Source organism: Camelus dromedarius, chromosome 31 (genome assembly GCF_036321535.1).
Source record: "Camelus dromedarius isolate mCamDro1 chromosome 31, mCamDro1.pat, whole genome shotgun sequence".
In the NCBI taxonomy this organism is placed as follows: domain Eukaryota; kingdom Metazoa; phylum Chordata; class Mammalia; order Artiodactyla; family Camelidae; genus Camelus; species Camelus dromedarius.
The window spans coordinates 10502709-10530665 of NC_087466.1; the positions used below are offsets into that span (position 1 = coordinate 10502709).

General features: G+C 49.1%; 1 protein-coding gene and 1 long non-coding RNA gene across 2 annotated transcripts; one reads left to right on the forward strand and one right to left on the reverse strand.

The window, feature by feature from the left end:
• Window positions 1-14519: 14519 nt before the first annotated feature.
• Window positions 14520-27947, forward strand: TCHP (trichoplein keratin filament binding). The gene is made up of 13 exons (XM_031442890.2): window positions 14520-14668; window positions 16025-16218; window positions 17164-17374; window positions 17921-17977; window positions 19324-19392; window positions 20063-20236; window positions 21073-21185; window positions 21368-21434; window positions 22571-22743; window positions 23596-23677; window positions 25247-25432; window positions 26019-26162; window positions 27433-27947. Exons 2-13 carry the CDS (start codon window positions 16025-16027, stop codon window positions 27463-27465), a joined length of 1503 nt encoding a protein of 500 aa, XP_031298750.1. The 5' UTR covers window positions 14520-14668; the 3' UTR covers window positions 27466-27947.
• LOC135319738 (uncharacterized) lies at window positions 22738-25247 on the reverse strand. Its single transcript, XR_010378572.1, has 3 exons — window positions 25010-25247; window positions 23423-23591; window positions 22738-22948 (listed from the first exon to the last, which is right to left on the reverse strand). It is a non-coding gene; the product is annotated as an uncharacterized LOC135319738 (long non-coding RNA).
• Window positions 27948-27957: the final 10 nt, after the last annotated feature.

Here is a 27957-nt window from a genome sequence, read left to right on the forward strand (position 1 = left end):
CAACTCAATCACCACCCGATTGGTGCTTGTTTCCCCAAACCTAACCTCACCCCAATAGCCCAGGGTGTATGCTTGTCACAACTGGGAGCACAATTAACCTCAGCCACTACCCACCTAGATGCTTGTGTCCTAAAACCCAATGCCTACCTGCTCCAAAAATCTAGCACATGGTTGTTAAGAGCAGCTCATTCATTCCAGAATAAACAGTTCATTGTGCCTCCACTGTGTGTCAGGCACTATGTGAGGCACTGAGGATAAAGTGATGAACAGTACAGCAACATTCCTGCTCCTGTGGGGCCGACATTCTAGTTGGGGTGACAACACACCACAAGACAATACAATGTGATACAATACAATACACAACTGAATAAGACAATTTCAGATACTGATAAGTATACATGGGGAAGATAAACAGAGTGGAGTGTCGGGGATGACTTAAGGGCATGGCTGAGATGGGATGTAGGGAATTAGGGGCAGTGAGTACCTGTGAAGTGGTGCCATTTGATCCAAGACCTGAAGGAGAAGGAGGAGACAGCCTGAGCAGCTGGAACACATGCCAAAGCCTTAAGGGGGCAAAGCCTGGTGTGTGCAAGCAGCCCAGGGGACCAGGGAAGGGAATGGCAGTGAGCGAGAACAAGAGGCAGAGAAGTGGAGTGATAGGAGGTAAGCAGGGGTTTGCTGGGTTAGGTAGAAAGAGGTATAGAGTTTGGACTTTATCCTAAAGGCAATGAGAAATCACTGGTGTCAGGGCAAAAAAAATGGCCAGATCTTATTTACTATTTTCAATGTCATCTTTCAGGGAGCAGATGGGAGAAGAGGCTGTTCCAAACCAAGAGAATGACCCACGGATAGTCAGGAAGCGAGTGGATCTAGGGGAGACAAGACTGTCATCACTTCTTACTCATCACCCCAACCCTGACATGTCCCAGCACGTCAGATCTCCCACTGATAGGAGCCCAAGCCATCAATTTTGACTTGTTCTCACCCCACCCAACCTTACCACCTCAGGCATCCTAAGATACCATCTCCTTGAAGCCTCCCTCACCAGCCCGCCCAGAACTCTGACCCAGTACCAGACCCCCACCCACCTTTCAGACACCTCCATTAATTCCACAGAGAGATCACAACCCACAAGGGGACCTCCAGCTTCAGATGATGCCCTGACTTCTCAGCTTGCTCCACTGCAGCCAAATCACCAGAGACCACGACTGATATTTAAAAAAGAAACCTCAAGTCTGGGAGAATTATCTGGCCATGGGACATCATAGGTTTGATGTGTTAAGATAGGTCATTGCTCTGGGTTAATGCAATGCCTTGAAAGATCGTCCATCCATCCATCTACCCACCCATGCGTCTAACAAATGCTTTAAGTGCCTGTCTGTGGTGGATTCTCATAGTTAATGACAGAGGTTGGCAGGTCCCAGGGCCAGGTTGGCAGCATCAATGGATGCTGTAGGGTGAGTGTTAACACAGTAAGGACTGGTGGGGACTGTGGAAAACTGAGAGTCACACAGATCATCTAAAGGGCACTGCAGTTATTCACCTGTCCACTCATTGCCTACACTTCTTAGCTTTTCAGATTTCTCAAGGGAAGTCAGAAACCTAGATTTGAGGGCAAAATCTCTTGACTGTTTTTTTAGATGTTGGCAACTTTTTTTTTTCATTTTAAACATTATGTAAGCAACACAAAATTTTTCTTTTTTCTTTTGACATGATTTCAAACTTACAGAGAAATTTTAGGTGTACAGTTCAAATAGCTTTTTGTTCCTGAATCATTTGAGCATAAGTTGCTGACACAATGCCCCATCACCATAAATACTTGAATGTGTATTTCCTCCAGAGAAGGATGTTCTCCTACAGAATCGCAAGACATCCATCCATGCGGGAAATTAACACTGATACATTTTTACCAATCTAATACTCACACCTCATTAAGTCTCACCATTTGTCAAAACGATGTCTTGTCTAGCAAAGGGTCTGGTTCAGGATCTCATATTGCATGTGGTTGTCCTGTCTCTTGAGTCTCCTTTAGTCTGGAACATTCCTCAGTCTTTGTTTGGCTCTTATGACCTGGACACTTTTGAAGAGGCAGGGCAGCTGCTTTGGAGAACGAGAATGTCCCTCAGGTTAGGTTTGCCTCATGTTTCTTCTCAATTAGACGCAGGTGGTGGATTCTGTACATTGTGAAATAGCACAGAAGTCATGCTGTGTCTTTAGTGCATCATAACAAATGATAGGTGACTTCAGTTTGTCCCATTATTGGTGATGTTGTGATCGCTTGAATAAGGTGATGTCTTCCAGGCTTCTCCACTCTGAATCTGCTCTTTCCCTCTTTGAAATGAATAAATATTTCATAGGGAGGTACTTCGAGCCTAGGTAAATACCCCATCTCTCATCAAACTTCCTATTTATTTGTCTCCATCAGCACAGAATCTTGATTCCATAGATTATAGTCCTTTACAGTTATTATATATTTGGGTGCCCAATATATACTAGATTTGGCTCATGACAGCCCCTTTAAGCTGGCTTCTGTGTCCTTTGATATGTCCCCATCATTCTTCAAACTCTTCCTTACTGACTGGCACAACATATGCCAGGCTCATCTTTCTCTGCCCAAGTTCTGAAACCAGCCATTTCTCCAAAGAATCCAGGTTCTTTTTAGCAAGAAATGATACTTAGAAACCAAGACCTAGATGTGCTCATGGTTATTGGGGTATCACTGCTCTTAGATCCCCTCAGTGGACCAAGTTACACACACATTTATATCCATATTTATCTATATTTGTCTCTGCAGTCTTCTCTCTATATTGAAAACCATGAGTTCACCCTAATAGATCCAATTCCACCCTAACTCCACAGGGTTAATTTTAGTCTTTCCATACTGGTAACTCCCTTCTCTTACCAACCATGAGAAACCTAGTATTCTCATTGTTTTAAGCATGTTGACTTTTTTGACCAATCCCCCATACGTAACAACTTTTTACTGTTGAGGCTGCCCTCTGCCCAGTAAGGATACCCTCTACACCCCATTCAAGCTCTGACACTCCACACCAAGCTGCCTTTCCACGAGGATGCCCTCCTCACTCACACAAGCCCTGGTCTCCCGTGCTGGGCCATCGTCACCCTAGACAGTCTTCTTACCCCATTTGGGCTATGACACTCCTCTGTGGACCAGCATCTCCCCTCCCCCCCCCCATTGCTGATGTTTATCTTGCTGGGGGCCCACCTTATGGCTTTTGGATTAAATTGTTAAAGAATGGAAGGGAGGGGAAGGGAAAAGAGAGGATGGAAGGAAAAGGGGAGGAGCCACAGAAACCTTTAGGGAGCTGGCTTGAGATATGGGCCATCTGTCCCCACCTTTAGTTTACTGGAGTGGGGCAGACTTCACGCCTTCGATACATATGTATTGAGTGTTCACTCTGAACCAAAGAGGACAGAGGGTGTAATCAACAATAAACAAAATGTTGTGGGGGAAATACTGCCAGACACAGAGTCACCACCTCATCATTTTGAATTGTGGGGCCATCATACTTGTTCCAGCAGTTGTAAACCTGCCTTCAAATCGATTTGCAGGACCAGCTTGGCCAGTAGAGTTCATTCTAGTGCTTGGCACTGACTCACTGGGGGTGTGGTGTTCATCCTGCAAAATTGTTGCATCACTTTCCTGAACCAGCTCCACCCCGTGTTAATAGCTTCTTCCTAAACTGAATCAACAAATCCTGGCTACTCAGACTATCTCTCCCCACCTGTGTCTGTTGGGATGGATAAAGTAGACCAAGTTCACGGTCTTTTTGACATTTCATCCTGTAAATCGGCCTCTTCATGTGCAACATGGTTAAAAATGATTGTACCAGGTAACGTTTACTGAGCTCTTACTACATCTAAAGCCCAGCATCTCCACTCCATAGCTATGTGGCCGTGGACAAGTCATTTCCGTGGACAAGAGTTTCCTACGGCTGCTGTAAAAGATGACCATAAACTTGGCCAATTAAAACAACCAAAGGGGGATGATATAGCTCAAGTGGTAGAGCGCATGCTTAGCATACATAAGGTCCTGGGTTCAATTCCCCAGCACCTCCTCTAAAAAAAAAATAATAATAAGTAAACCTAATTACTTCCCCCTCAAAAAATTAAAAATAAATAAATAAAACAACCAGAATTTATTCTCCCATGGTTCTGGAGGCCAGAAGTCTGAAATCTGCATCACTGGGGCAAATTATGGTGTCAGCAGCACTGCACGCCCTCGGAAGGCTCCAGAGGAGAATCTGTTCCTGGACTCTTCCAGCTTCTGGAGGCCCCAGGCGTTCATTGGCTTGTGGCTCCATCACTCTAGTCTCTGCCTCCATCTCCACATGGCTTCCTCCTCTGTGTGTGTGTGAGGTCTGCCTCCGTCTCTCTCATATAAGGACAGCTATGATGGCGTTTAGGGCCCATCCAGATAACACAGGATAATTTCTCCATCTCAAGATCATTAACTCAATCACATCAATTTGCAAAGACCCCCTTTTCCCAACCAGGTCACATGGAGAGGCTCCACAGATTAGGACTTGATCTCTTCGGGGCCATTACTCAGCTTACCGCGCATCCCCACCTCGGAGCCTCAGCTAGCCCACCCGTAAAACAAGGGCAGTGATCATGCTAACGACCTCTCAGGGCTGATGTGAGGCTGAACGGGTTAACCTGAGTCAGGCCGTTGGTGTGCTGGCAGGCAGGCAGGCAGGCAGGCAGCCCTCAATGAATGGTGCAGTTATTACGGATCGATTTCTACCCAGGACTGGCACTTGTGGGGGTAATTGATTCCGGGGATGTCACCTCCCCAGCTGCCAGGTTTTCAGCAGGATTCAGTGCGCCAAATTGGCTTTGTTGAGCCAACTCCTCTGGGCGCGAAGAGCTGCCACGCCAACCCGCCTGGCTGCTTCACGGGCCCGTCTGCCGTTTCTCCCTAATGAACGCGAAGGCGACGCTCGCCAGCAGGCCCCCCACGCTGCCATCCCGGGGAAACAGCGCAGCAGACTTCGGCTAAATATTTGAACATTTTTTCAGTTGCTGCATGAAAATAGTATTTTGGGCATTTAAACAGCACAGGGGAAAAGGGAGAAATACCACTTCATCTTGTCCCCTTAGGGGCAGCCTTGAGGGGAGGGGGAAAATGCTGTCAGGAAACCCAACCCTGTCACTGACCTAAGACAGCGTCACAACAAACTACCATTGCTATTAAATTGGAGAAATTGAAAAATCGAAAGCTGGCCTTCTGCATTCCATCCAGTTCCACAATCACTTATTTTTTATAACCAAAGTATAGTCAATTTACAACGTTGGGTTAATTTCTGATGTATAGCATAGTGATTCAGATCTCTCTCTCTCTCTCTCTCTCTCTCTCTCTCTCTCTCTCTATATATATATATATATATATATATATAAAACTTTTCACATTTTTTCATTATAGGCCATTACGAGGTATTGAATATAGTTCCCTGTGCTATACAGTAGGACCTTGTTGTTTATCTATTTTATATATAGTAGTTAATATCTACAAATCCCAAACTCCCAATTTATCCCAATGACTTCTTGATTCCACAACCAACGCGGAGCCGGCTTGGCCAGGCATCGTGGGCTCAAAGATGGTGCCCACTCAAGGAGCCCACACATCCTGGTTTTGTCACCAGGGATGAATCACTCCCTGGATCTGAGCATCAGAAAATGAGGGCCTGAGGAAACACAGAGGAGCACAGATGCTGGAGTCTGACAGACAGATGCGATCAAACCCTAGTCTACTACTTCTAGCTGTGTGACTTTGGACAGATGACATAAGCTATCTGAGCCTCAGTTTCTTCATCTGTAAAATGGGGAGCATAACAGCCCCTCCTACAAAGTATTGAGATTATTCAAGGAGATGGCACTGAAGGATTTAGGGATCCACCTGGGACACAGGTTGGCACTCGATGTCAGTCACACGGGGAAGCTGAAGATGAGGATGTTGATGATGCTAAAAATGTCTTCCCCAGCTCTCAGTAATTCTGGGTAGAAGCAGTATAAAAGCCCCCAGGCCCACCCCTCAGGGGACCCGGGATCTGGTCCTGATTCTGTTATCGACAGGTTTCAAGACTCTATTTCCATTCGTGAGCCTCAGTTTCCCCACGTGTTGAGTGAATGGGTCTGGCACGATGATTTCAAAAGCCCCTTCTATGTTCTCATTTTAATAGTGGCTTTGGAGGTGTGTCCCTCACTCCTGCTGCCCCTGGCAGCTGGCTTTTCTGCAGGACCCTGGCCAATAATGTGAGCAATTTATTGTCCCGATAAGGGCAGAGTAGAGGCGCACCTCAGGGGACAGGATGAGTGGTGAAGCTTTTCTCAGGGACACAGGCTCCTGGAATTCAACACTGGAGCCTGGGAACATCCCAGGTGCTTTGCTCAACAGGGACTGCACTTAATTTTTAGGAACCGGGTCCTGCACACTGTCCAGGTTCTGTGGCAAACCTCTCCAACAGAGGCGCGGCCCTCCAGCTCATGTTCCCACAACCCTGACGATGAGGACATAGTGCCCCACTGGCCATAGTTTCATTCACTCACTTGCTCAGTTTTTATTAAGCACCTACTGTGTGCAAGCAGTATAGCAGAGTCTGGGACAGACAACAAGGGCCCTGGCTCTCACTAAGTTCATGTTCTAGCATGGGTCGGATGCAAATTTTTAAAATCACTTATTTGACGCTGCAGTGAACCCTATGGAGGCAAAATCCAGTGTGTTCTGAGGCCAGGCGACCTGGCCTAGTTGGAGGGCATGGGGGAGGGCTTTCAGAGGAAGGGGCATTTACACCGAGACCTGAAGGATGAGAAGTTAGAAGGAAAAGAGCCTTCCAGGCAGAGGGAACAGCACAGTGGAAACACTGGCCGTGAGACTTAAAGAAAAGGCTGGTGTGGTGGGTGAAGTCAGCCAGGGACTGGACCATGCTGGGTCCAGTGGCTTGTTCATGGCGTGGCTTCACGTGGAGGGAGATGGGGAGCCGAGGAAGGCTCATGGTTAAGTAGGGAAGGCAGCTGCCTCGACACCATCCACCAGTCACCTGGAACTTAGGAAGTGAAGGCTCTCTGTGTTCCAGGGATGGCCAGTGGGCGCCCATGTCTGGGAAAGACATGGAAAACCCAGGGTTGGCTCAATGTGCCTGCCTATCCTGGTGGACCGTGCCCCCATCTGACAGCCCAGCAGAATGGAACTGGCGTGGGCTCTGTAGTGGGTACCTGACCCCCACTATACAGCCACCGGTGTCCTGTGCTCAACCACGCTAAGCCTCAGTTTCCCCATCTGAAACATGGAGTTGTGAGAACCCATAATTCCTAGAGGCACTGAGGATAAAGGGAAGTCACCCAGGACACTTGATGTTCCACAGCTGCTAAGCAGGTGCCAGCTCAGTGTCCTCTCCTTTGCAGCTTCCAGTTCCACCTTCCCACACTGGGGCCACCAGCTGTTCCCCCCAGAGAGGCTGGCTCTGCCACTTACCTCATTTGGGCAAGTCCTCCCGTCTCTGGGCCTCGGGCTCCCTGCTGTAAAAGGAGGGATTTGGAAGGGGTGAGCCCCACTGAGCTGTGCCAGGCGGTTCTTGAGCTGTGGGGACGTCAGATCCAGCAGGGGACTTGTCACAGAGGCCTGCGCTCGGGCCTCACCCTGCAGAGAGAACTGGGGACGAACTTCTGACATCCCTTCCCCAGCTGTTGTAACAGTCCAAGAACTCAACTTTGGTTCTAAAAGCGAGGGTCTCATACACCACATGTTTTCCAGGAAGCTTGCTGTTTGCACGTGGCGCAGGCCGGTCTTCAGAAATCCAGCCACGGCCAAGGAAACCATGCCGAGTGATGAAAGCTGAGTTAAGAACAACCATTGCTAATCCAGGCCCCGCTGCACTGCCGGGGAGCAGCGTTCTTCTGCAATTCTCTCGTGTGGGTGGGCCGGAGCCAGCTGCCAACCTGCCTGGGGAAAGCAGTGTATGAATAGTTATTTTGTTTTCTAGTGGCATCTCTTGCCAATAATACCCTGGTCATGGAAATATCCACACCCACAGTGCGACGTGTGGCGCAGGATGATAATGATGATGATTTATATTTCCATGACCTGATTTTTTTTAATTCTTATTTTTTATTGAAGTGTAGTCGATTTACAATGTTAGCTTCAGGTGTACAGCAAACTGACTCAGTTATACATATACATACATACATATATATATTTTTTTCAGATTCTTTTCCATTATAGGTTACTACAAGATACTGAATATAATTTCCTGTGCTATGCAGTACATCCTTATTGCTCATCTGTTTTATATATAGTAGTGTGTGTCTGCTAATCCCAAACTCCTAATTTATCCCTCCCCTCCTTTCCCCTTTGGTAACCATAGTTGGTTTTCAATGTCTGTGAGTCTATTTCTGGTTTGTAAATAAAATCCGTATTTTTTTTTTTCAGATTCCCCACATAAGTGACACCATATGCTATTTGACGTTCTCTGTCCATGACCTGATTTTTGTTACATTAAATAGTGGAAACAGAAAAAAAAAAAAAATCACACTTTGAGATGCTTCTACAACATGGTGAATATACTTAATGCCACTGAACTGTACACTTGAAAATGGTTAAATGGGGATTTTATGTGTATTTTACCCCCAAAAGTCATATTAAAAAAAAAAAAGAATTGAACTTTGAGCAATGCTGCCCTAGAAAAATCTATCGATGGGAATACTTCCTGCTGACTGAAAAATGACTTGGGCAACAAGACAATTTTATCTCCTAAAAAGGACTAAAAACAATTGTGTGTATATACGGCTTCTGTATCCATTTACAACAGTTCTGTATATGTAAAGATCTGTTAAGAGGGTAGATCTCAGATTGCATGCTTTTTTTTTAACCATAAAAAATAACAAAAATAAAGTGTTTTAAAGCAAAATAAGGAATCCCAAGCTACTGGGTAGGAGCCCATGGGGTGGGTTAATTCCATATTCAACATGACCGTCAAGGACCAGATTCTTTTCTGTTCCTGCCCTGTGATGACCACGGTCTCCTGCAGACCCTGAAAAACCACCCCACACCCCAAGGGGATGTCCCCTCAAGTGCCATTGGTCAGAATTGGACCCAAGCCCACCGCCAGCCCAGTCACCCACAAGGGCATGGATCCATCCCAGCTGGCTTAGACAAATCAGGAGTTACCCTAGAATCATAGAGAGAGGAGTGGATACCCTGCCCCAATCAGGGTGCAGCTTGAGCAGAGAAGTCGGGAGAATGGCTATGCGCTTATCAACCCTAGTGAGCCATTTAGTACAGGCAGGGCTCATTCTAAATTGTGCTTTGCAGATACAGCCTTTTCTACAGATGGAAGGTTTGTGGCAACCCTGTGTCAAGCAAGTCTATCAGTACCATTTTTCCAACAGCATTTGCTCACGTCCTGTCTCTGTGTCACCAATTACATCGGTAATTCTCGCAATATTTCAAACTCTTCCATTATTGTTATATTGGTTACGGTGATGTGTGATTAGTGATCTTTGATATGATGATTGCAAAAAGATTATGACTCACAGAGGCTCCGATGACAGTTGGCATTTTTTTTAGCAACAAAGTTGTTTGGTTTTTTTTTTTAACTTTTTAAAAGCTTTTTATTTGTCTTTTCTGGAGGGAGGTAATTAAATTTATTAATTGATTCAGATTGATGGAAGTTCTGGAGATTGAACCCAGGATCTTGTGCATGCTAAGCATGCACTCTACCACTGAGCCATAACCCCCAAATAAAATATTTTTTAATTAAGGTGTGTGTATTCTTTGTTTAGACATAATTCTACTGCACACTCAATAGACTACAGTATAGTGAAAATATAAATTACATATGCACTAGGAAACCGAGAAATTCATTTGACTCACTTTATTGTGATATTTGCTTTACTGCGGTGCTCTGGAATCAAACTCGCAATATCTGAGGTCTGCCTGTAACAATTTCTTCCTTCCTTGAGGAGAAAGGCAACTAAGTCCAGCATGTCGAGGGGGTTGCTGTGCAGTAAACTGTCAGCACCAGGGCAATTATGACACCAGTAGTTATCCCGCACCAAGGGCTAATCCTGCACCCAGCACTGGATTAAGGCAGCTGTTAATCATATCCCCATTGTACAGGTGAGAAAACTGAAGCTCAGAGATACGAAATAGTTCAGAGCCATCAGAGCCTCCTTCATTCACATCGGGCTGGCCTTGAAAAATAACACGAACCCCAAAAAACGTTTGGTGCCATTCCATCAGATCAATGTGTTCCAGTAGACGGAAGCAGTCGGAGCTCCCAGAGGGCTCTGAATGGAAGGTTCTGAAGCAGAGTTCCATTTTCCAGCCTCCTCTGCACACTGGAGCAAGTCTGTTAGAATGAAGTCCTGATGAGCTCACCTGGTGTGATGGGCGGTCCCGGCCACACCTGAAGAGGGCAGGCTTTCTTGCTCAGTGTTCTTGCAGGGCAATGACCTTCACACTGGGAGGGATGAGGGGAGGGCTGTAGGCCAAGAGCGCTCAGAGGAGTAAGTGATATGGCAGCATCCAGATTAAAACAACAACAACAACAACAAAATTGAGTGACAATAACTAACAGGGCATGTTCCCCTCCCCTCTGTGGAAGGTGGAGTGATGTCCACCTCCTAATCCCAGGGCCTGAGGATATGTTCCCTTCCAAGGCGGAAGGGACTTGGCAGGTGTGATTAAGGTTAAAAACCTCGAGATGGGAGACCATCCTGAATTATCCAGGTGGGTGCCTGAATCCTTAAAAGTGGACAAGCTTCCTCAATTACAATCAAAAGGAGATGTGACTATGGAGGAATGGTCAGAGGGAGATGCTATGCTGCTGGCTTTGAAGATGGAGGAAGGGGCTGTGAGCCAAGGACTGTGGCCGGCTCGAGAAGCAGCAAAAGGCAAAGAGACTGCCTCTCCCCTGCATCCTCCAGAAAGGAATGCAGTTCTGTTGACACCTTGAACTGAACCCTGGGGGGTCCCATGCCAGACGCCTGTCCTACAGGCATATGCAATGTTCATAAGATGTTAACTACAGGGGAGTTCATTAGCTGTCATAAGATGAAATAGTAAGACGTTAATTATCAGGGGAGACTGGTGCAAAGTCTAAGGAAACTGTACTATCTTTGTAATTTTTCTGTAAATCTAAAACTATTCTGAAATCTTTAAAGTTTAAAAAAAATACAGATGTTCGGGTCCCAACCCTGACCAATGAAATCAGAACCTCTGTCTCGGGGGATAAGCGTCAGGATTTTTAAAAAGCTCTCTAGGTGATTCCGAACTGCCTGGGTTGAGAGCTACTCACGCACTGAAAGTAACTCATAAAGTATAAAGCAGGAGGGAAATGCAGGATTTTATAATTAACCAACTGATGCTTTATTTTTAATCACACTCCAGAAATAACAGTGACCATGGTAAAATTAAAAACCCAGCGAGACATAAAAATTAAAAATCACCCCTAGTTCTGGCCTCTAGGGATAGCCATTGTTTTGGGTGAAAAAGCCTTTCACCCTTTTTTCCCTCACGGATCCCTAACCTCCCTTGTTATTATTATTCCTGTTGTTATTGTTACTAAAACATGAAACTGGGGCTCTGAGAGGCAGCCCCATAGCCCCAGGGCCTTTGAGCTCATCGTCTACTTCTGCAACCTTGTCTTCAGGGAGGGTGGGGAGACCAGCCCAGGAATGAAACAGAAACCAGGGTGGTTGATGTTGAAATGCTGTGAAAACCCAGCATAGATATATATATGTGACTTGGCAACGCCACCTGGTAATTAAGTGAGGGCACTGTGAGGCCCTCAGCACTGTCACATTTCAGCTAATAGGGAGCTGCTTCCCCGTTGTCATGCCGTCTGCCCACTCCTGTTTTCTCCTCCTGTGCCAGGACACCCAAAGAAAGTCCAAGAACAGCCCTAAGAACAGCGTGCTGGCCCAGGGCCCAGTGTGCGCAGCGTCAACCGCAACGGTTGCCTTTCAGGGCCTCCCCTCCTAACCCTCTGTGGGCCATGGTCAACAGCCTGTCACCAATATTTCATATGGCTGAACTCTTTACATAGCCCAGCTGGTCCACATCTGTTGGCCTCCTTTAAGATCTATCCTTGCTGGGGTATGGTGGGGTACAGCTCAGCAGTATAGCACCATGTGTGAGGTCCTGGGTTCAATCCCTAGTACGTCCATAGAAAAAAAAAAACCAAAACCCAAAACTCAGGAGCTACACCTGTAAGCTACAAACTCCCGGAAAAGCAGACTAGAAAGAGGCTCACAAGCGCTGGAGTTGGGTGTACATCCTGGCTCTCAATGTCCTTGCTGTGTGACCTCCAGAGAGTTGCTTGACCTCTCCGAGTCTCAGTTTCCTCATCTGCAAAATGGGAGCAGGAACCTCACGTGTTGGAGGGAAGCTTAAACAAGAAAATACATCTAAAAGCTTCTGGCACATGGTAGGTATTTCAACAACGTTAGTTCCTTTTGGTCTTTCTTTTTGCCTTCTTTCAACACCATCTTTCCCTTTTTTTTTGGAGAAAAAGAAGGAACTCAAAGTCGGGGGCATCTACTCATTCATTCTCGACGAATGTTTATTAAGTGCCTGCTCTGTGCCAGGCGTGGGAACCACAGCAGGGAAGGTGATGATCCCTACCCCTCGGTGCTGCACAGAGGGTTCAGGCCCCGGAATCGGACAGAGTTGGGTTCAAGCCCTGACTCTACCACCTCAGGCTAGGATTCCTCGGGCAAGTGCCATCTCAGAAGAGGCCCAGAGGCTACGGCCTGGGGCCCCAGGTTTTCAGCACCAGGCCAGTCAAGCCCTAGGCCCTCGATCCCATTGGTGTGGCCTGTTTGATCCTTTAAGGTCATGATACAGATGAGGCAACTGAGGCCCAGAGAGTGGAAAGCCCTTGCCCAAGAGGCACAAAATCAGAACCTGAAGGCAAGTCTCCTACAACACCATTCACTTATGTCTGAAGTTCCTCCCACACTCAAGGAGGCCCGCCAAAGGGAATTTATTTATTGGGCTCTTTTGTTGCATGGGCAGCTCTGGCTGGGCTGATCAGAGAGGGTAGCTGCTTCCCCTTGCCACTGGGGACATAATATGGAAGAGTGGCCATGAGCTTAGCCAAAGAGGTTGGGACCAATCAGAGTAGGTAACCCTGGGGAACCTCTTGCCCAGGGCAGGGCAGATGCTAAGTAAACAGGTGTCAAAAAAAGAGAGATGTGAGAGGGCGTGCTTACCTGAGATGCTCCAGGTGCTCTGCTTTCTGGGCACCCTCCATTGAAACCTTCATTTCGTCTCACAGGGGCAAATCTAGAGAGTAGCCTTGATAGAATTCTCGCTAAAAGGTAAAATTGAGGCACAGTAAAATTTTCAAAACATCGATTTGAATCAGGCAGGTGGTCAGGAGTGCTCTACCAGCAGGACCTAGGAGAGGTTTTTATAGAGAAGTGGGCTATAGCTTACATGGTTGTCTTGCTTGGGGAAGCCTAGTTACTGGCTGTCTGGGATTGGTAAATTCCATTTTCTCGAATTAGAGCGCTCTGGGCCTGGGTTTCGATTTGCTTGCATGGGCCACTGACGTGTCAGAGCCTCCCAGTCTAATAGCCTCCTGTTTAATTACTTTAACATTTTCATTTCACGGACAAGAGTGCTGAGGCACAGTGTGATGAAGTGACCCATCCAAGACCACACAACAAGCATGGCTGGAAGAGAGGCCACGAGGTTCAACAGGACATTATACTGCATCCAGGAAAAATACAGAAATGAATAAAGGCATGAAAGAACGAATAAATGAAGACAAGGATGGGAAAATGGAAAGACCATGAATGAAAGAGTGAATATTTTTATTTGCTTGTTTAATGTAATAGTTGATACCTAAAATAATACATGGGACACATGTGAGTTATTAAACACACAAACAGAATGATCACCCTTGGCCCCACCACCACCTTAGAAAGTTACCAATAACTTGTACCTACTTATACCAGCGGTTGGTTTACCAAGCACAAACGCACCTGGGGAGCTTGACAACCACTGATACCCTCTGGGAGCCCGATGGGATTTGTCCGGAGTTTGGTTTGGGCATCTGGATTTTTTCCCCGGGGTGGGGGTTGTTAATTAGGTTTATTTGTTTATTTTTAAGGGAGGCACTGGGGATTGAATCCAAGACCTCACTCTAAGCAGGCAGCTCTACCGCTGAGACATACCCTCCCTACCCTGGGCACCTGGATTTTTAAGAGGTTCCCAGGTGATTCTCGTGTGCAGCCAGGCTTATAATATCCCACTGACTCCGCCCCCCTCCTCCTTCCTCAGGTTCATCCCCGCCAGGTAACCACCATCCTGAATATCGTGTAGTGAACAATTCTTTTCCTCTTTCCTTCTGTTTCCAGGACTAGTAACGTTTGCAATTGAGCTCCCGCCCACCACACGGGGGCGCCAGAGAAAAAAACCACAGCCTCCTTTTTCCTCTCTGTGCGTCTAGTAATCGCGCTGGAGGAGGCTTGGCCCTCGAGGCGCTCCGTCGTCGGCCCGTTGCCCCGGCAACGAACGGTGAAACGGCCGACGTAGGTGCACAGCTCCCCGAAGCCGAGCGAGCCAAGCAGGTCTTGCTGGAAGTCTGCGGGATCGCGGGTTGCAGCAGTCTTCGGAAACTCCGGGGCGCAGAGAAATGTGAGTCGGGACTTTGGGATCGGCCAGGAGCCGGCGCTGGGGCCCGGAGGCGCAGAGCGCCGCCGCAGGCGGCCCCGCGCTGGCGCGAAGCGCGCCCGCCGTCCCGGGACGCGAGGGCAGGGCGCCTGGGCGTTCGGCTCTCGTCCTTACTCTGCTCCCGGCGCGCTCTGAGGCGGACACTTTTGTCTGCAACCGCTTTCGTCGTCATATTTGCATGTTGAGGCTGAGAGAAGGATGCGACTTGTTCAAGGAGCAGCCCAGCTGGTGGGTGGCCCATCCGGGACCGGAATCTTAAGTGTCTTGACTTAAGTGCAAAGATTCATCCGCGGGCGGCTCACAGGGCAAGGAACAAAGTTTGTCAAGCTTGCCACAGTCTGAAGACAGGTCATAAACTGGCAGCCTCAGGCTCAGCTGGTCCGTAGACGCAGATTATTTTCCTCTGAGTTTGAGACTTGGTGTGGGCCCAGGTCTGTTTGCTTATTCAACAGAAGCTCCTTAAACCTTGTCATAGCCGGGCACTGTGAAGACCCTGCACGTGGGGACAGCTTTGGGACCAGGGGAAAAGGTGTCTGGAGTGAGACTGCTTTCAAGTCTCCAGTGGTGTCCCCAGATTGCTCTTTGATTTGCGCAAATCAATTTTTCTCTCCAGGTGCTAGCTTCTCCATCTGTAAAATGAAGGAGCTCCCTCCACGCTAACCCAGAACAGTTCCAGCTGTGACACCTGGCTTGGGCCCCTCTCTGGGGGTTGTCAAAGCCAGGGCATGTTGGTCCCAACAGGCAGCTCCTGCAGTCTTTAAAGCCTGGGCCCTCAGCTCAGACTGGCATGAATTAGGATCCCAGCGCTTACAAATTTCCTTTACTTCCTGGCTTTGTGATTTCTAGCAAGTCATTTTACCTCTTTGAACTTAACGGTTCCTCACTGGCCAAGTAAATAATGGTGTGATAGTAACAATGAAGAAAGTCATATATGTCGAGAACTTGGTACATATACATACTCTGTAAATTATTATCTCCGTTACTTTATGCAGAACATAGAAGTCCCCAGTGTGCTTGTCCAGCGTTGCCAGGACTGGTTCCCTGTCTGTCTGCAGTGCAGGGCCCTTGATGACTTCTGGCTCACAGCTGGGTGCAGTACAGGTTTACTAAAGTGGATGATTTGCAGCTCTGTTGGCAAGTCATTTTTTAAATTCTGATGCCTGGAGGTTCACACTAAGACTTTTTTGATTTAGTTGATTTGCAGTGGGAGCCCAGGTTCTACCAGGCGATTCCAGTGTACAGCCAGGGGGTGAGGCCCGTGCATTAAAGGGATGAGGGGTTGCAGCAGGCTACCTTTTTTTCCACTGCTGGTCTCCTCAGATGGCACTCCCCACACTGCCCTCCTCCTGGTGCAGCCGGAGGCTCCTGGATCAGCAGGCAGCGCGACAGCGACACCGAGAGCAGGAGGCCCTGCTGCGGCAGCAGTGGGATCAGAACAGCCGCTACTTCAAGGTGTCGGACATCTGTAGCTCCAAACAAGCGGAATGGAGCTCCAAGACCTCCTACCAGCGGAGGTAACTGTGGTGACCACGACTGGTGAGAGCTGAAGGGCCACTTGCTGATCAGATGTGACCTTAAAGACCTGGGGGAGTGTGGCTGGCCAGCATGCGGTCTCAAGGGATTTGCGGGACCACGCAGATTACCTGCACGGTGATGTTTTTCCAACTGGAAATTGAAAAAAAGATCATCAGTGAAGTAACACATTTACGCTGAAAAACATAAAATGACAAAAAATGCATGTAGAATCTGGACGTCTCCTTGTAACCCCAAATCCCCAGGAGAGAACCACAATTAACAGTTTGATGCATATCCTCCCATACTTCTCCCCATTTGTGTTTGTGTGTGAATATATTTACACATATATGCCCATTTGTATAGAAATACATGTGAAAACATGGAAGTTAAAAGCATAGGCTTTGAGGGGGGTGGATAGCTCAGTGGTAGAATGCATTCCTAGCATGCACGAGGTCCTGGGTTCAATCAGCCATTAAAATCAATCAATCAATCAGTCAAATTACTCTTCCCCTAAAACAAAAAGTTTAAAAAAAAAAGCATAGGCTTTGGAGTCAGACAGACCTAGATGGACACCTGCTATATGAATGAGCCTCAGTTTCCTCATCAGGGAAATGGGGCTGAAACAGAATTACTTTATAGGATTTCTGTGATGATTAATATAACACCGTCCATGTATGTAGTACCTGGTATGTGGTAACTGCTCAAATAATATTAGCTAGCACTCTTATCATATGCATATATAAGCTCACTATATGTTTCTTATTGCAAAAGTAAGATTCTGTTATGCACAGTGCTCCACCACCTGCTCTCTTCACTTTGGCCAGAGGACACCTCCCATGTCACCAGGTTATGTCCGCCTCAGCGTCTTTCACCCACACGGCAGAGCGTTGCGTTCCCCATGTGGCTGCTTCACGGCTGGTTTATGGTGGCTCCTTCTCCCCCAGCATGCACGCCTACCAGAGGGAGAAGATGAAGGAGGAGGGGAGGAGGCGTCTGGAGGCCCGACGGCAGAGACTCAGGCAGCTTCTGCTGGAGGAGCAGGACCTGCTGGCCCGAGAACTGGAGGAGCTGAGGCTGAGCATGAACTTGAGGGAAAGAAGAATCCGGGAGCGGCACGAGAATCTGAAGTCAGCCCGAGAAGAGCAAAGGAAACTGGTAACTTCACGGAGCAGGTGTCCCCAGCCTGTCAGGGATGCCATGTGGGGTCACCCTCGGGTGCTCTGAGCTGACAAGACGGCAGTTCACTCCAGAGCCAGCCAGGAAAAGCGCTTACTCTGATTTCTTCATTTCCATGAGTCATCTCTATTCTCTATGGCCCCTTAAATCATCACATCTGAGTCCTTTTTCTTATTCTAGTTCTGTGGTCCCACAAAGGGCTGGGACGGGTATATCTTATCTTCCAAAGTAGTTGTGTGATGGTGAGCCCCCGTCTGTGTTTTTAAGCCTGCTGTGTATTTTGATACAGATCTTTAGCATCTTGGACCCATCAGTAGCATTGTCACTAGTGTAAGAGTCATTTGTTGGTGCTGTGCGGTTCCAGTCAGGCGTCTGGCTCCCAGCACAGTGGGTCTGAGGCGTTCTGCACGGCAGGTGCCAGGGGAGGGGCTCTTAGCCTGAGCTGACTTCCACTGTTGGGTTATCCAGAATGTCAGCGGATTGGAAAAGCAACATCAGGCTTCCCTCTTTGTGTTTTCTTGACAGATTGCTGAACAACTTTTGTATGAACACTGGAAAAAGAACGACCCCAAACTTCGAGAGGTAAAAACCAAGGAGTTCTTTTTGTTGATTTGCCTAAGTAGATGAAATCATGTTTCCCGTCTTGTTTTCAGACTTGCATCTTGTGCTGGGGTGAAACAGAACACTACAGCCACTTTGAAAAAAGCACCCCGGCAGATTGGTTTCATTCGGTTGTTTAGAAGCTACAAGTGGCTGGGAGGTTGGGACATCAGATAGGGTGGGGGAACACCAAGAGCTGAGGCTGGGTAGGCAGACAGGGCCACCCTGGACGGCCTTGTGTGGCCGTCCCCTGGAAGCACTGGGGAGTGCCTTTGTGATTTTAAGCAGAGGTGTAGCAGGGTCCCAGCTGAATTTTGGGGAGCAGCAGTTTCAGCAGCAGTGTTGAGGTGGGCAGGAAGGGGGGTTGTCAATTAAGTGGTTGCCACTGCAGCCCAGGTGAGTGACGGTCAAGGTCTGAACTGGGGTGGCAGGAGGAAGGGGGACCAGTCTCCAAGTGCTCTGGGCGAGGAGAGAGGGAGACATCTTGGCTGGGGTGACATCGTTCAGCGGAGATTGGGCTGGAGTGAGAGAATCCCATGACGAGTATCATTCATTTACTTCAGTTCACAATTTGTGTATCTGTTTAGTGGTGTTAACTGATGTATCCATAATTACACGGAGAAATTGCCAGTCACAAGTGATAGCAGTAAACCAGGGGACGACGCCTGTCCCCCGCCATCTGTCGATTTCAGTGGAGGCTCCAAAGTCATGTATGCAAATGTTTATTCAGAACATTCAAGTTAGTTGCAAATGTTTACATTTTTAAGTTGAGAAAGAAATTTAAAAATTCTGTAAACAATTTCCCAAACAAAAGCTTTTGGACAGTGTTGTAATTCATTTTCTGATCCAAAAAATGGTTTAAGTCCAAATCTCTTTGTAATACCCCGAATTTGTTGCATCTCTTGATGCAAGGCGTGCATGTTTTCACAGCTGCCGCTTTGTGGAGGAAGTGCTGGGGAGCCAGGCCAAAGGTTGAGTCTGCTCCTCACCCAGCTCCTGCTGCCCCGGGGCCTGGTGGGCTTTAGACCAAACAGGGTGGCCTTTGCGATTGGATTTCTATGTCAGTGTCTGCTGACCTGTTCCCATTTAGCCCCAAGGCTACCGGGAGAAGTTTCTGCTACTTTGTTCCAACTCTTAATGTGTTTAGAATTGCCTGGTCCTTTGCTTTCCTAATTGACTTGCATTCAGACTGTGTCATGTTGGGTCTTACATGTACCTCCTTGTAAGACGCCTGGGCCGCATTCGAGGGCATGGTGCTGTGCGCTGCAGTGAGTGTCTGTCTGATGAACCAGTGAGGAAGCTAATGTTCTCCCTCTTCTCATCCTCAGATTGAACTAGACCTTCACAGGAAGCATGTGATAAACTCTTGGGAAACACAGAAAGAAGAAAAAAGACAGGTGTGGTATATGGCTTTGGCAGTAGTCCCACGTGCTGTAGTGGGAGACATGCCCTTGAATTTGTTCCTTGTTTTGGTGTTAATAACTCCAGTCCAGGAATAGACTTTTTCTCCGTTTACTTAACATGTTAAAACTGAATGTTTGTTGCTCTTACATGGACTAGAATCCTATGTGATCACTCCCGGGGCAGGGTGAGACCAGGAGACCAGCGCTGGCCGATGGTAGATGGAACATGCATCCTTAAGGTGGTTTTTGTTGCTGGCACCCTCTTTTGGTGTAATTTGCATCATAAAGGTTACATCACTGGTTTACAGCAGCCTCTGGGCATAAAAGTCCACACCTCCATGGACCTACTGCTTTGCCTCTGGGTTCACTTTGGAAAGTGTTTTGTTGACTTGTGGGAGGGGAAGGGACCCCGGGGTTCTCGAGTCCCTCCTCCGTGCCAGGCATTGTGCTGAGTGCCCGCCCAGCCTCATCTCTGAGGGCAGCACCACTCCCGTGCTTCCCCCAGGGAGAACCGAGCCCAGAAAGATGCACCCTCGCCGGGTCACACAGCTTACATGTGGCACGGCCTCTCGGGTGTGGACGCGTGGGAATGAGGACCAGGCCCTGGATCTTTACTAACTCCGTGCTACAGACACTGACCCCTGGTTCCTTTGGCCCCATGCAGCAAGACACTGCCAAAGAGGAAGAGGAAAAGCAGTGTGAAAATGAGTATGAGACAGCCCGGAGGGAAGCGCTGGAACGGATGAGAGCCGAGGAGGAGAGGAGGCAGCTGGAGGGGAAGCTGCAGGCGGAGGCGCTGCGCCAGCAGATGGAGGAGCTGAAGGTGAAGGAGATGGAGGTAAGGGTCAGCCCGACCGCCAGGGCCTCGCCTGCAGCTGCTGCTTGTTACAAGTGGGCACTTAGAAAGCTGCTCTAAACAGAGATCCTGTCGGGGAGGTGGTTCTGAGAAGTGGACCGACCCTGGGTTCCCCCTCCTGACGTGCATTCCCCCGTGTGGTCCTTCCATTCTCCCAGCTCGTGTGCCCAGGTTCTGCAGCGTGAACGCTCAGGAGAGAGCACCTGTCCTCTCAGGCGTGCGTAGAGACCTGCTGTGAGAGCCTCCTTAGAGCCTGGGCTGTAAGTGCACTAAGTAGACTGCACCCAGGCTGACGATCCGGCGCTCAGCTCTCCCGGCAGCAGGTTGCGGGTGCCAGGGCACAAGCCATGAGGCTCTTTGGCTCAGGAGGCTGTTTTGAGAGTGCTGTGCAGTTTCTCTGAGGGGCTGGATCTTCCCAGTCGGGCGAGGGGAGCACCCCCTCGCCCCTTCCCCAGGCCTGAATGATCAAAGAACTAGATCTTACTCCAGGTGCTGAGCCCTGGGCTGGCCGTTCGAGGTGCTGCTGGGAGCAAGGCCCACAGTCCTGGCCTTCATGGTGGGAGCTGTGTCAGGTGGGGAGACAGATGTTAATCACAGTAAGGCGTGGACTGTGCAGGGTCCTGTGGGAGCTCGAGCAGGGGGCTCAGCCTTGTCGGTGGGGCTGGGAAAGGCCTCAGGGCCCTGGAGGCGGGAGGGGGTTCTGAGCACCAGGTGGCCAGGTCGTCCTGTCATGTCATGGCAGCTGCAGATGGAGAGGAGGGATGGAGGAAGCTGTGAGTCTGAGGAGCGTAACTGGGTTTACTGTCTCACAACCACAGGCCACGAAACTGAAGAAGGTGCAGGAGAATCTGCTGAAGCAGCGCTGGGAGCTGGAGAGGCTGGAGGAAGAGAGGAAGCAGATGGCGGCCCTGCGGCAGAAGGCAGAGCTGGGGTGCGTGTGGGAAGAGCCCCCAGCCCCTCGCCTGTGCTTCCCCGGCGGGCCGGTCTCTCCCTTCCTCAGACTTGCACTGGTGTCCCTGAAGCCAGGAGGGATACAGTCTATAGAAAGTAGCCATCTAACCTGTTTAATTCTTTATGAAACACTGAAGGCAAACCGTATTTTCTCATTTCTAGACGCTTTTTGAGACATCAGTATAACGTGCAACTCAACAGACGTACACGGCAGATCCAAGAGGAATTGGTGAGTCTGAAGTGACAGCCTGGGGTTTCTTCCATCTTTGAAAACTGTTTTCCATTGCTCAGTAATGAGTGTGTTCTCGTAAGAAAACACCAAGTGAGATTCCCCATTGACCAGCAGCGCCCGCAGTCCAGGCCCCTCCCCAGAGCTGTCTGTCTGGGTATGCATCTTTCTGGATATACAGTTGACTCTTGAACCACATGGGGGCTAAGCTCCCCCGTCCCCCCCAGCAGTCGGAAATCCTGGTTCTGCCGTCTCTGCCTCAGACACAAAGGCACTGATAAATATCTCACCCAAGGGCAGGGAGCTGAAACGGCTCGGTCAGAATCAGGACTCAAACCCCAGTTCATTGGAGTCCACATACTACAGTCTCTAATCAGACGCTTTTCTGCACATTTGGTTAGTTTAAAGATCTGTAAAATGAAAACACAAGTGCTGTACTTAATGGAAAAAACCTGTAAGTGGACCCACACTGTTCAGGCCCACGTTGTTGAAGAGTCAACTGTATTTACACGCACATGCATACACGGAGGCGGTGAGTTTGGGGGATTTTTTGGTTTTGTTTTTAACTGTGCTGGAAGCGGCAGTGTCCAGCATATCTACCTAACAGTAGACCTTAGCCTTTAGGATCCGTGTTCTTAGATCGAGTTTGTTCTTTTTTGACTAGCTGTTCGGTATTCTTGGCAGCTATTCTGATGGGCTCCCTCAGTGAGACCGGACAGGAGAGTGGCCCTTCACCTGGCCAGCTTCCCTCTTACAGGGCAGCTCAGTCAGCATTTTGTGCAGCCTGTGGGATTGCTGCTGGATTCTGTTCTGAAAAGCTGTACTCCCAGACGTGTCCAGGGGCAGGGACATGCGTGTGGTGGCAGAGGGTCTCTCCCTGTGGGCAGAGAGGAGCTCCTGGGCCCCTGTGGCACCTAAACCGTCCCTAAGCGATCATACCCGGGCAGCTCTGGAAGCAGCCCACGTCCTCCCGTCTGTATGGAGAGCATTAGGAAGCATCAAGAATGCCTGTTTTCAGTGCCAGTCAATCAACTGATCAGTCAGTCCCAGACAGGAGAGGAGCTGGCAGGGGCATAAAGCGGCGCTGCCTGTGGGGCAGGGCACCCGGCCCACGGCACTTCCTCCTCTTCCTCCAGGAGGCGGACAGGCGCATCCTGCAGGCGCTGCTGGAGGAGGAGGACGAAAACCAGCGCGCGCACCTGGCCCGGCGGGAGCAGGCCCTGGCTGACGTGGCGTGGATGAAGCAGGTCATCGAGGAGCAGCTGCAGCTGGAGAGGGAGCGGGAGGCAGAGCTACAGACTCTGCTGAGGTGAGAGGTGGCGTCCTGGCCTCTCCTCTGGTACCTGGATCCCTGCAGGTCAGCAGGTCGCCGTGAGGGTCGCCTGCTGTTGTTAAAACGCCCGACCTTGTTACTCGGTCCATCTGGTCCATCATTCGTGAGGCGCACATCCTTGCTAATGGACCTGGCTTGCGGGGTGTCTCCCTCGGGTTATGTCAGGTGGAAGCTGTTAGGGCTTAGAGTAAGGATTTGTGCATCTGAAATCTTAGAAATTCGAAAGGAAATTTTTATAGATCTCAGAAATGTTGAATGCTTCTTGGGTCTATGTAAATAGATCTGGATCCTAAAAATTAGATTGAAGTAATGCGGTAACAGGTAACATTTGCTGAGCACTTACTGTGTGCCAGACACTGTGTTCAGTGCTTAACTGTCCTCATCCGGTTTAATCCTGACATCCAGCCAAGTGCTAGGGTCACAGAGTTCTTGGGTCACGGGGACTTGAGGTGGTCACTCACTTGTCCCAGGTCACGGTGAGCTAGAGTGACCCCAGGAACATGGTGACAGAGCTCAGGCACCTGCAGTGCCCTCCTCCTCCCCAGAGTCCCGATGGTTTCAGTCACTTCAGTGTTTAAATGTCCTGGGTGCCCGTCATCACAAGTGCTTTCTGTAAGGAGGTGGAGTTTGAAAAAAGGAAACTTAAAGTACTTACGACAGTGATGCTGTGACGCTGTCCTTAACTGGGGTCTGCTGAAGGCCTGTGTGAAGGCTGGCCCCGCAGAGGCGTGTGTGACCTGGTGCTCTGCAGCCCTGTTGGTTCTTTGGTTGTCTTCTGCCGTCGGTGGTGGTAAGGAGCCTGCTGTCATCCGCTCCGTGTCTCCCTAGGGAGGAGGCCAAGGAAATGTGGGAGAAGAGAGAGGCAGAGTGGGCCCGTGAGAGGAGCGCTCGAGACCGGCTGATGAGCGAGGTAATGGTCCCGGCTGCAAGGGACGTGGGCCAGCCTGGGGCGGGGGCCGGGGAGTTAGCAGCCACTGCCGACCCTGCCAGATGTCCTGGGAACCGAGTCCCCTCTGGTTATTTTTAGTAGACTTTTAATATCATTATAAAAGTAATACAAGCTTATTAAAAAGAATTCAGTATAGAAAAGTAAAAACAAAAAAAAGTCACCCAGACTCCCATCACCCGCATAGCCACTCTTCATTTCCTTCTGTGCTGCTCTTTCCATGGTGGACAGCATAGCGCTTCAGTTACACGTGTATATATACTTTGTCATTACAGGTTATTACAAGCTATTGAACATAGTTCCCTGTGCTGTACAGCCGGACTTTATTGTTTATTTTATATGTAGTAGTTTGTATCTGCTAAATGCAAACTCTTAATTTATCCTTCCCCACCCCCTCCTCCCCTTTGGTAACCGTAAGTTTATTTTCTATGTCTGTGAGTCTGTTTCTGTTTTGTAAATAAGTTCATTTGTGTCATTTTTCTAAGATTCTACATATAAGTGATATATTTGTCTTTCTCTGTCTGACTTACTTTGCTTAGCATGGTAATGTCTAGGTCCATTTGCTGCAAATGGCATTATTTCATTCTTTTTTAATGGCTGAGTAGTATTTCATTGTATAGATACATATATATACACACACACCATAATTTCTTTATTCTGTCATCTGTCAATAGACATTTGAGTTGCTTCCATGTCTTGGCTGTTGTAAATAATGCCGCTGTGAACATTGGGGTGCATGTATCTTTTCAAATTTGGGTTTTCTCCAGATAAATGCGCAGGAATGGAATTGCTGAATCATATGGTAACTATTTTTAGTTTTTAAGGAAAGTTATCTTAAGGTGGGTTAAAATGGGAATTATATTCTGCAGGCCAGCATGCTACATTTTAGAATCCATGGGAAATCAGGCCCCAACTGATGCTTCTCCCTTACATGAATACCAGATATTCCTGAGCATCTTCTGATTCCCCCTCATTTAAAATGTTCCTCCTCATCGTGGAAATGTTACATGCCCCCTCTGGAGAGCATGACTGTTGGTTATGGCAGGTGGCCTCCCACTGTTCCTAGTTCCCAAGTCCTGACCCTGATCTGGATGTGATCTTGCGCTGTGGCCAAGTCTCAAACACAGCAGGTTTCAGCTGCTCTGAGCAGTAAGTTTACATCCACAAGGTTGGCAGGGTGACCCAGACTCTACCTCTGGTCATCTGCGTGGCTTGTGGTTTCTTTCTTTCTCTAGTACTGATAGAGAGAGCTGTGCGTGCACCCTGGGAAGGGAGCTCTGCCCCGCCTGCCCTCACCTCTGGTGCTCGGTGTCTCCGTGCACACAGTCTGCGCGCACCCTGTTTGTGACGGGTGTGGTGGGGCCGTGGCTGATCCTGTAGCCTGGCTTGCCTTCGTCTGGTGCGTCCGGGCCTGAGGCTGAGGACTAGGCTGCGTCTCGGTGTCGCTGCAGCTGCAGACGGTCCACAGCTGGTAGAACAGGCACCTATTAAAGTCTAACTGACACCCTCCCCTTTTCTTTCTGCTGAGGCTAGGTTCTGACAGGGAGACAACAACAAATACAGGAGAAGATTGAACAAAACCGACAGGCGCAAGAGGAATCCCTCAGACACAGGGAGCAACTCATTCAAAATCTTGAGGAGGCAAGAGAGTCAGCTCGTCGTGAGAAGGAGGAGAGCGAAGAACTGAAGTCAGCCAGGAAGCGGGAGCTGGAAGCCCAGGTGGGGCTAAGCCCTGGGCCGGGGAGGAGGCCCCAGCGAGGGGATGAGAGCGGCGGGCAGCAGGCCCTGCCAGGGCTCCCGCGTCCTCATGGCACAGGTCACAGAGACCCTGACTTCCTCCACAGCCTGGACCTTGTCCAGGAAGCCCACATCTTGGGGCTCAGGGCATCCCTTTTTTTATTTTCCGCGGGAACCCTGCCCCTCCCAATTGTAGCTCCAGCTCCACTCCAGGTCTCCGTGTCAGGTGGGAGCAAGACTGCCGTGACTGTCCCTCATCTTGCTCTCTTGTCTGCATCTGCAGGCAGGTGGCTCACTGGCCCCGGGACTTTTTTAATTCAATTGAGTACCTAAGAGTTAACACAAAAGAATCTTCCAAACACACAGTCACGTCCAGAGCTTTTTATAAGGTACATAGTACCACACACATAGCCTCTCTGGTGCCGGGAATGTCCTTCCTGTGAGGGCACCGCCGCCACTCGTGCTGAGTGCTGATGCTCCAGCAGGGGGACCCCAGCTGTCCCTCCGGATTGGAGGCAGCATTCTGCCCCGTAGCCAGTCCCGGGGTGACTTTGCCCTTGGTGCCCAGGTTGCAGAGCGCCAGCTGCAGGCGTGGGAAGCAGAACAGCAGGAGGAGGAGGAGGAAGAGGAGGTGAGGCAGGCAGAGCAGCTCACGGATGCTCTGCTGCAGCAGGAGGCGAAGATGATGGCCCAGCAGGGCTACCAGCCCAAGGTAGGGAGCCGGCCGGGGATGGGTGCTGCCACCGCGCCGCTCAGCCCAGCCCTGCTCTCCCAGGCCTGTTCACAGGGCTCAGTGCTGCTTCCCAGCAGCTCGTATTCTTTCCTGCTCCTCTTCTCTTGTATTTCTTCCTTTCTCAGCTGGTAGGGAACCTCAACATGGAGTCTGTTTCAGTCCTTGGTTGGGCCTCAAACAGGCCTTGGTTGCTCTGGCTGCTGCCTCTGTAGCCCAGGGACTGTGATCCTGACAGCTCAGCGGCCTGCCTGGCAACCTTGTTGGGGACAGAGTGCACTCCAAGAAGGGCCTTGGCACGGCTGGTGAGGGCTGGGGGCGCAGTGGTGCTGGGTCCCATTTGTCCAGACGGCAGAGCCTGGCCAGGGGAACAGGGCCTGGTTCCCTTCCTCTCCTGCTCTCAGCACCTCTGGACCTCTTCTCTCCTTCTTTCCCTGTCTCTCAAAGTACTCGAGTGACCCCCAGCGCAGGGTGCCAGGGGAGCACAGAGAAGCAAAGGCCGTCACCCCTGCTTCCAGGGAGCTGATGAGTAAAGCACCTGGGAACTGACTGAGGGCCCAGCGGGCGTGTCTCCTCTGCCCCTCCTTTACCAGGCCCCTCTGGCCACCTTGCTGCTCTAAAGCGCTGCCAGACAGAGGCTGGCTCCCTCGTGGTCAGATCAGTCTGGGAAGCTGATGGAACGGTCAGAGCAGGTGCTCCGGCCGCTGCAGAGCCTCAGGGTCCTGACTGGCTGGAGCTCCTGAGGTGCAGGGAACGGCATGTTCTTTTCTTCTTTTTTCTTTTTATGTATCTATTTTTTATTGAAGTATAGTTGATTTACAATATCGTGTTAGTTTCTGGTGTACAGCACAGTGATTCAATTATATATATATGTGTGTGTGTATCTCTCTCTCTCTATATATATAAATGTATTCTTTTCCATATTCTTTTCCATTATGGTCTATTATAGGATATTAATTATGGTTCCCTGTGCTATACAGGACCTTGCTGTTTATGCATTTTCTAAACTTAATTAATCATGGATCAGTAAGTGTCTCAGGTCAAGGTGTCCCAGAGCCATGTGAATTGTTACTTAGGGCTGGTGCTGAAAAAAAAAATAAGGTGCCTCATTTATGGCTTAGGGTCAAAGACATTTTAGCTGTAAATGAAAACAGCCATATATACTGTGTTTTTAGCTCTTGAAATGAGATTAATTTCCAGTGCTCCAGAGACTCCTGACCTAATCAGTCTTATGGTTTCTTTCTTGTCTCAGCCTTACGGACATCCCAGAATTGCTTGGAACTGACGCCGTTGGTACCGTAAGCACAGAGAGCCAGGATGGTGAGGTCTCGGATATGCAGCTGCCAGACAGTTTTATATGTTCTGTTCTCGTGTTCGGGTCACTGTAACATAGCTCACCGAGCCTGTTCAGGTTCACAGTTAAACAGAGCAAGGGTCTGGCCGGACTTCAAGGTGTGCTGGATAAGCCGCACCAGCAAGAGGCCCTTTCCTGCCCTTCTTATCCCAGAAAGGGGCTTTATACTCACATGCTGGCAGTGCTGTCACAGTCTTGTAATATATTTATAAGTAACAGAAGATTCTAAATCAATGCCAGGAGTTACAAGTTGTGTTCCATGACCAGATACGTGGTTTCCTGTTGTCTTACCCCTAACTGTCAGCCTCCAGTGAGGACTCCAGCCAGAGATAGAAATTTTAAAATTTTTAAAAATTGCCATTTAAATTTATTCTATTGAAAATAAACTTGCGGGTCTTGGTGTAGTTTATTAATTTCAGGGTT